This window comes from Gossypium raimondii, chromosome 9 (assembly GCF_025698545.1).
Source record: "Gossypium raimondii isolate GPD5lz chromosome 9, ASM2569854v1, whole genome shotgun sequence".
In the NCBI taxonomy this organism is placed as follows: Eukaryota; Viridiplantae; Streptophyta; class Magnoliopsida; order Malvales; family Malvaceae; genus Gossypium; species Gossypium raimondii.
In genome coordinates this window covers 44507690-44517671 of record NC_068573.1, presented here as the reverse complement: position 1 = coordinate 44517671, position 9982 = coordinate 44507690, and the positions used below count along the sequence as shown (strand labels likewise).

The window sequence follows — 9982 nt, the reverse complement described above, 5'->3', positions numbered from 1 at the left end:
GCCACTGCTGCTGTCAAAGAAACTGCTTCTTTGAATTAGTTACCATTTTAACATACATAACACCAAAACATATTCTTTAATAGCTACTTCAATAGCTAATATTAGCCATATCATTTGAACATGCTCAAAATGATTAAGACCCTATACATGCCATAGTTTAAACATTTTGAAAATCACATAATACCGAGATGATTATGATAGTGTGATACGAGCTCCGACGATCCCCAATTCGATCAAGTTCAAATCACTATAAAACAAAGGAAAAGAAAGAAAGGTGTAAGCTATAAATAGCTTAGTAAGTTACATGTAAATAATAATTACTCATTTAATAATTAACACTTTTAACATATAACTAATCAAAACATTTCTTAGCAATTTCAATCACTTACACATGCACAATCTTACCAATTCACTTGCATATACATTTTCACACTTAACATTTATCACATATGCTCAATTCTTTCAATTGTTCCTGCATACACACTTCATTTCATATTCACTTTAACCCATCATTAATCCCGTTGAACACTGGAATATACACAGATCGTAGAGATTTAGCACATAAGTGCAACAACGATATGTAGCCGGCTACCATTGTTATGTAGCCGGTTACCATCTGAAATGTAGCCGAAACTACCATTTGTTATGTAGTGAAGCTACCATCAAACGTAGCCGAAGCTACCAGCGATCAATAACACTGAAATGTCCACGGGCCTGCTCACACAAGCTGTCAGGTGTCTGCAACACATGCTAGATCACCCAGCACCCGGGACTCACTGTAACACTGTAACACTGATCTCTAGTGACATGTCACTTGTATCCACTTCTATTCCTAAGTTCAACCGGAATTTACACTTAACACTTTATTTTAAACACTTTATCACTTGAATAATTCATGAACAATTTTCCTTCCACATTCAATATTGATTCACATATCAAATAAAATTCACAATTTATAAAATATATTACTATTATTTACACATAACTTACCTCGGATGCAAAACGACTATTTTTGTAATTTAGTCGATAACTTTCTCTTTCCCGATCACTTGCACTATTTCTTCTTTCTTGATCTATATTAACACAATTTAATACATTTTATCAACATTTCATTCAAATACAATTCATACACAACATTTTGGAAAATTTACATTTTCCCCAAAACTTTTCAAAATTCCACTTTTGTCCCTAAGCTCGTAAAAATAAAATTCACTAAATTCTTAAATTTCAAACTTCACTAAATCATATTTCATGCTCATAACAGCCCTCAATTTCACAAAATCACAACTTTATGCACACTTTACCATCTTTCACAATTTAGCCCTTTTCAACTTTTTCATTGAAATTCATCTAGTAAAACTTGTAATTAACACTTCAAACATTCATTATCTAACATCACTAATCAATTTACAATTATATCATGAATGGGTTAATTTTAAACTTCAATTTCATTTAAATTAAATGGTAGAAACATGAAATTCAAGCTTCAATAAGCATAAAAATACGAAAATAATTAAAAACGGGGCAAGAAATCACTTACAATTGAGCTTAGGAAGATCAAGAACCCTAGCTATGGTGACATGAATTTTTTTGGCAGCAAACGTCTGATTTTGAAGAAGATGGACACTTATTTTCACTTTATTTTGTCTTTTATTCAATTTGGACAAAAATACCCTTGACCCATTACTTAGATATTTTTCTAGAAATATCCTTTTGTGTCCATAACACTAATTAATGGTCTAATTTCCACATAAACACTTCCAATTTTATACAATAATTCAATTAAGTCATTTAATCACTAATTAGACACACTTTGCATTTTTCTCGATTTAGTCCTAAAAATTCAATTAGGCACTAAATCATTAAAATTTTCTATCCATATTTTTACACAATATTTCAATCAATCAGTAACTAATAAAAATTTATAAAATAAAACTATTTCACTTCGGATTTGTGGTTACGAAACCACTATTCCGATTAGGCCCTATTTCGGGCTATCACAGAGCTTAGCTGAATTTCAAAGCTTCAAAACCCCAATGTTTGATGAAATTTTTGGTAGGTTGAAGAAGAAAGATGATTACTATTTTGTTATATTAAATTTTTAACCTTTAATTTCCTAATTACCTATTCACTCTTACCAAACTTTAAAATTTTCAAAAATACCATGCCATGCACATCCAATAACTCAATTAGTAGTCTAGATATCATATAAGGACCTCCACTTTAAAGTTATATAGCTATTTAACACTTTTAGCTAATAGAACACAACTTTTACACTTTACGCGATTTAGTCCTTTTTCACAAATTAAGCATACAAACGATAAAATTTCTTAACGAAATTTTTATACTATCATATTATCTGCACTCGAAAACACCACCACCACTAGAGTCACCATGCACAAAACAATAAGGGAAAACCTTTTCATGTTTTTTCAAAAAAAAAAAAGCTAGTTGGCTGACTAATAATGGTAATTTGTGATGATGTGTTTTTTCCAATGAACTTTTGCACAATTTATAGCAATTGGATTTTTAGTTGTCGAGAGTTTTGGACAATACGTGTAAATGTGTAAATTTTGTAAAAGGATATTGTTAGGTTTACTATTTTTGTGAGGAGATAATTTGTGGTAAAAAAATTGAAACATGCTTACAAAGCCGAGAAAATAGCTTAATCTTTTAACAATTTAAATTTAAAATTTAAATTAAAATATATGGTTTTTTAGAATATTAAATTTTTAATTTTAGTTGTTATGGTTTTTTATTGGTCTCAATTATTTAAAGAGTCGCTAAAAAAGTAGAATAGAAAATAAAATCACTAATAAAATCAATCAAAATGATGGTATGAGTAAAATATTTTAGATCGTTGTTTATAAAATTATTATCCTCTTATTCATTTTCCTTTAGCTGCGTTTATTTCACGAAAAATGACTTACAAGTCATCAAAAAATAAGCTCATTTTCCTGAAATTTTTTGAAGTAACAATCTACTTCGAGGTTTAAAATTTTTAATGTAGATTTCCTCAAGGAAAGTAGCATAAGTCGAAACCTTAACCTTTTTGTCTTTTGGATTATAAATTTATCCACCCTTACTCCGTTTTGGACAACCAACAAGCATGCAAAATTCTATTCGTGCTTCCAACTTTTTTGCATCTTTAGCCAACACGTAAGTTGGGCATCCCCGATTCCTAAAATGATTTAGGCTTGGCTTCATGTCATGCCACATTTCGTATGGATTCTGAGGTGCTTCCTTGGTTTTTATGTAATTTAAAATATCTCAAGTTGGTAGTAATGTTTACTCCGAGAATGATATTGGAAGTTTTGAATAACTTAACATTGAATAAATCATATCAAGCAAGGTTTTGTTCCATCTCACTGTCATGACATTCTGTTGTGGAGTACCCTACACAGTTAATTGGGATAGTATCTCATTCTCTATGAGGTATCTTATGAACTCGTCCGATAAGTATTCCCCACGTCGGTCAAACCGAAGTGCCTTAATGGGTAAACCTAATTGTTTCTCCACTTTCACACTAAACTCTTGAAATTTTTTTAAAAGTTTCACTCTTGTGATGCATTAGGTACACATACTAGCTAGTATCTGGAATAAATATCTAAAAAGTTTACATAATAATTGTAGCCAAATCTTACACTAACGTTCATAGGACCACATACGTCGGTATGCAAAAGTTTGAATGATTGAACAATCCTTGTACCTTTTGCATTAGAAGATTGCTTGGTTATTTTACGTTTCAAGCAAGATTCACATTGTGGAAGATGTATCACTTTAAGTAAACCTAAAATCTCATCTTTAAAAATTTTATTCAATCTTTCTTGTTTAACACGGTTAAGTATTAAATATCATAAGAATCAGAGTGTGAAGTTTCAAGTTTTTTATTCACAAGTTTGGTTTCAAGCAGTGAGTAGCTCTTTTGTGTAAGAAAATAAATATTATTTTGCACCCATCCATTACGGATAAGAACATGATTTTATGAATTGCAATCCCTTTATTAAAAGCCACAGAAAAACTTTCTTTAAATAAACATGCAACAGAAATTAAATTTCTCCTAAAACTAGGTACATAAAAAATGCCATTTAAAATAATTTTCCTAAAATTATCAAAATACAAATGTACTTCTCCCACTACTTTTGTTGCTACATTTGTCCCATCTCCAATTCGCAATGAGAGATCCTTACCACGAAGGCTTCTCATTTACTTGAACCCTACAATAAACACAAATATGATTAATGGCTTCAGAATTAATGATTTAATAGTCTATTGAACCTAACAAGTTTCATCAACTAAGAGTTTAATACCACATTAAAAATTCATTAAAAAATACTAGCATAAATACAATGTATGTTTTATTGTATTAAATATAATTTTTAAAATTATATATTTTGAGTTCTGACGAGAATAATATTCTACGACAAACAATCCATTTATTTTCAAACCAACCCATTTCCTATCTATTATTTGATTGACTAATCACTTATATAGTAATGTGTGAAGGGTCAAATGTTTTGGTAATTCCTCATTGGTGGATGAATCAAGATAATTTTGAATCAGAGTTCTAGAATTTTGTTCATCCCTCACTAAAATAATATTGCCGGGCTTGCAACGATAACTTGGTAAATCTATTGTATGCCATTAACTAAAATATGTCTATGGTTAAATAATTGATGGGCTTTAGGTATAGTTGAAGCAAATGATTTACTTGGGTAAGTTTTTTTTTTTTAGGTTTTGGGTAATGGGTTTTGTTGTTATTGCATTAGTAATTTAATATAAATATAAAAAATATATAATTATTAGTTAACATATATAATTAATATAATTATTTGTTATAACATAATATATTCAGGTCGGATTGGGCTCGGGTCAAAAAAATTTATTACAGCTCCTGACCCATATAGAAAATAGGCATTAAATTTTACCCAAGCCCATTTTTTAGCATCATATATTTGTCCAAATCCTTCCATTTTTCGAGTAGACCATCGGGCCTAGGCAGGTAACTCGGCCAATTAATAAGTCTAGTTGTCACCATTAGCTATCTGGAGCTAAAAAAAGAAATTTACCAAAAGTTGAGTCACTACTAGTGTATTTTACCCAAATAAATATTCAAATAACATATATTTTTATAATATAATAATTTGATCTACACAACTCATTTCTCTTGTTTTTTTTTAACTATAACAATGTTTTCAGAACTGGACCGATAGCTAAATCAGCTAAATAACTATTTTTTATTTCGACCTGTTCATCTAGTTTGATTAAATAAATTACTTAAAGATTAAAATAAATATAAAAATATTTTTTAAGAAATAGAGAAAATCGATTCAAATACTCCCTATTGGTCTGTGGGTCAACCAATCTAACCCCTCTAATTATACCACTATCCAGATCAGTTTCCAATCCAACCAATCCAGTACGGTTCAAATAAAATCTAGATCATTCTGTAGTTCTTTTTGCACATATGTAACATGAATCAAGACAATAAAGGTAAATAATAGCAAACCACCAGTATCATTCTAAAAAAAAAAAAAGAACACAAGTACATTATAGTCGAAATTATGAGTAAAAAAATAGTTTTCAAATAAAATTTCATTTATTGAGATGCTAGGTTATCCCAGCCAGAGATAGTCAAATGAAACCAAACGGGATTCTAGCAGGTGGAAGAATATGAAACTCCACACAATTTAGCCATTTTCGCAATCTCAACTCTGTCAAAAACACGTTTGACATCTTCTATCTTCATGTACTCGCAATAGCATGGTGCTTGTTCCTTCATCTTCTGGCAACAACCGGCTGATGGAGGTGGCTTCTTGTACGCATTCAAGCATGAGCTATACTCCAAGGGGTTATCACATTTCGGCGTTGGAGCTGCCTCTGCACCTAAAAACAACACCACCACTAGAGTCACCACGCACAAAACAATAACGGAAAACCTCTTCATGTTTTTTTAAATAAAAATTTAGCTAGCTGGGTGGCTAATACTGGTAATTTGTGATGGTGTATTTTTTCCAATGAACTTTGGCACAATTTATAACAATTGGATTGGTAATTGTCGAGAGTGTTGGACAAAACGTGTAAATGTGTAAATTTGGTAAAAGGATGTTGTTAGGTTTACTATTTTTGAGAGAGATAATTTGTGGTAAAAAATTTTCAAACCTGCCTATTAAGCGGAGAAAATAGCTTAATCTTTGAACAATTTAATTTTAAAATTTAAATTAAAATATATGGTTTTTTATAATATTAAAATTTAAATTTTAGTTGTTATGGTTTATTTTAATGGTTTCAATTATTTAAAGAGTCGCTCAAAAAGTAAAATAGAAAATGAAAATCACTAATAAAATAAATCAAAATGATGGTATGAGTAAAATTTTTTGGATCACTGTTTATAAAATTATTACCCTCTTATTTATTTTCCTTCGGATGCGTTTGTTTCACGGAAAATGACTTACAAGTTATCAAAAATAAGCTCATTTTCCTGAAATTCTCTGAAGTTATAATCTACTTTGAGGTTTAAAATTTTTAATGTAGATTTCCCCAAGGAAAGTAGCATAATTCAAAACCGTAACCGTTTGGTCTTTTGGGTTATAAAATCACCCACCCTTAGTTCGTTTTGGACAACCAACAAACATGCATAATTCTATCTGTGCTTCCAACTTTTTTGCATCTTTAGCCAACACGTAAGTTGGGCATCCCCAATTCCTAAAATAATTTCGGCTTGGCTTCATGTCGTGCCACATTTTGTATGGATCCTAAGGTGCTGCCTTAGTTTGTATGTAATTTATAATGTAGCTAGTCATTAGTAATTCTTACCCCTAGAATGATATTGATAGTTGTGAATAACTTAACATTGAATAAACCATATCAAGCAAGGTTTTGTTCCATCTTTTTGTCATGCCATTTTGTTGTGGAGTACCTCGCACAGTTAATTGGAATTGTATCTCATTCTGTAACACCCCTTACCCGAGACCATTGCCGGAGTCGAGCATGAGGCGTTACTTGACTTAACTTAAAAGTTCCAGGCATAAAAATTTACTTTTAAAAGTTATTTCACTGTTAATAATAAGGCTGTCCACCTGCGCAGCAGTCACTAAATGAATCATAACTCAAGCTACAAAACTCAAAATTTAGATCTGTAAATTTTCCCTGAAACTAGACTTTTTACTATAAATATTTTAGAATTTTTTGTTTAGCCAATTAGTACAGTTTATTAGTTACAGTCTCCCCTATTTCACTGATTGACTATCCTGACCTCTCATTACTAAAATTCAATTATCTCATTGTACAGACTTCATATGGTGCTTCCACTTATTTCTACTTAAAATAGACTCATTAAGAAATCTATACATATGAATTATAACTCATAATTCCTTCTGTACAATTTTAATGAATTTCTAAAGTTAGAATAGGGACTTCAAAACCATTCTTACCATGTCTCACTAAAATTCAAATATCTAAAATATATAACTCTTTTGCTTACTCTATTTCTTTAATGTGAAATAGACTCATTCAGCTTTAATTTCATCTCTCACTCAGCTTCTAATTCAATTTACACTATTTTTGGTGATTTTTCAAATTTACATCAATCTTTGTTGTCCAAAAACTGTTCCATATCAATTTTATTTTATTTTATTTAAAAAATTCAATATAACCCTTTATAATTATCTAACCTTCCCTGCAAATTTCAATTCACAACCAATTTCAGTATTTCAACTGCTTCATTTAAATACTAATAAAGTTCAACCAATCAACCATTTCAAGCTAAAAACATGTATATTTCAATGTCTAACACAACCATCACATTCAGATTTACCTTGCCTACTTAGTCATTCATTCTGTTACTTTTTACTTCAATTCCCTATACATGCCATATAAATCAAAAAGTTGTTTAACAAAATCTACCGGAGTAAATCTGGATAGTGTGATCGTTGATGTAGATCCGATCCTCCGAACATATATATATCAATCTACAAGAAATAATAAACACACACAAGTAAGCTTGCAGAAAGCTTAGTAAGTTCATAGGCTCATAATAAAATCTTACCAAAATTTCACTAACAACATTAATAAACAAATAAAAATTCAACATTTCTTGCCAACCACAATCTCAAACAATGAATCTATCCAATCGAGCTCAATATCAGATGTTAACTTCAATTCCGACATTTAGCTTCAATTGCACTTACAAATACCTGTCAAATTAAGGATCGTCTTACTGATTTGAGTACATCGTTTGCCCGGTGCCACAATTTGCTTGAATATTTCACATTGCTATAACTCAATATGGTTTTCTTCACAGAAATACCATACCTACTTTTCACAACTCAGTATGGTTTTCTTCACTGAAACACCATACCTACTTTTCACAACTCAGTATGGTTTTCTTCACTGAAATACCATACCTACGTTTCACACTTTGCCATGGATCCACCATGGAATTATCCGTCAATTCATCACTGGTTACCGAACATATGTACTCAATCCTGCGTATCCCTTAATTTGAACTAACAATCTCATCTTATTCTCATTTTTACCATAATCATAATTTAACAACAATATACGAATTGATACATTATATCATTCCCACATTAACAATTAATTATAAAACTTCAGCCATATGAACTTACCTGGGCAATTCGTAGAAGTTGTAAAAGTTCAGAAACTAGTTTGATACTTTCTCTTTTCTGCGTTTATCTTCGAATTCACGATCTATAATATAAATTTTTCCATTTATTAGCATCTAATTCAATACTAATTTACTTCACAATTTATGCCTTTAAATTTTAGAAATTACACTTTTACCCCCAAAATTAACAATTTTTACAATTTGGTCCCTACTCAATTAACCCTTCAATTGATCTAATTTCTCAATTAACACCTTATACAACCATTTTAGACTACTAAACAGCCTTTGATATTCATAATTTCAGTACAAAACCCCAATTCCTAACTTTTTCACAATTAGGTCCTAAAATCATTTTCTACTAAAATCACTTAATAAGATCATAATATAATGAAATTAAAAATTCAAATCTATAATAATTCATCATAAAATTCCAGACCTTATTCATGGTAACTTACAAAATCACCCATGGAATCAAAAACTAATGAATTCAATAGTTGGACCTAGTTGTAAAAGTCACAAAACATAAAAATTTCAAGGAAAAAGAAAGAATTGAACTCACATGGTGTAAAAATATGAGAAGCCAGCTTGTTTCAGACCTCCTATGGCGTTTTTGCTGATAAATTATGAAGAGATCTCTAGATTTTTCACTTTTATCTTTGTTTTATATATTCAATTTGTAAAATTTCCAATTTTGCCCTTGTTTCTCCTTACTTTATTGCTGATTTTTCTTGCCCAACCGTCCAGCCCATATAATTTGGGCCTAATTGCCTTTTAAATCCCTTCTTATTAGTCACTTAAGCTATTTAATCACAATTTAACAAATTTTGCACTATTTTCAATTTAGTCTTTTTTAATTAATTGACTATCCAAACGTTAAAATTTTCTAACGAAACTTTTATACTAACTCAATGACACTCCATAAATATTTATAAAAATATTTATGGCTTGGTTTATGAACTCGAGGTCTCGATACCTCATTTTAGACCCAATTTACCTATTAAATTCTTTTTAAATCACAAAATTCAATAAATCACAAAATTCACTAATTCAAAAGTTCTTCTAACTTCACACTTGACCCATAATTCTTAGTTTATTAAATTTTAACTCATTGGTCAGATTTAGTGATCTCGAATCATTGTTTCCGACACCACTGAAAATTAGGCTGTTACACATTCTCTATGAGGTATCCTATAAACTCATCCTATAGGTATTCCCCACGTTGTCAAACTGGAGTTTCTTAATGGGTAAACGTAATTGTTTCTCCAATTTTACACTAAACTCTTGAGACTTTTTAAAAGTTTCACTCTTGTGGTGCATTAGGTACACATACCAATATCTGGAATAAATGTCTAT

General features: G+C 30.3%; 1 protein-coding gene across 1 annotated transcript; it reads right to left on the bottom strand.

The window, feature by feature from the left end:
* Nucleotides 1–5530: 5530 nt before the first annotated feature.
* LOC105800128 (non-specific lipid-transfer protein 2) lies at nucleotides 5531–5996 on the bottom strand. The gene has a single exon (XM_012631055.2). The coding sequence runs from the start codon at nucleotides 5945–5947 to the stop codon at nucleotides 5657–5659; it is 291 nt and encodes a 96-aa protein (XP_012486509.1). The 5' UTR covers nucleotides 5948–5996; the 3' UTR covers nucleotides 5531–5656.
* Between the last annotated feature and the right edge of the window lie 3986 nt (nucleotides 5997–9982).

Coding starts and splice junctions, on each gene's coding strand:
- LOC105800128 (XM_012631055.2), bottom strand. CDS start 5,947: ATGAAGAGGTTTTCCGTTATTGTTTTGTGCGTGGTGACTCTAGTGGTG.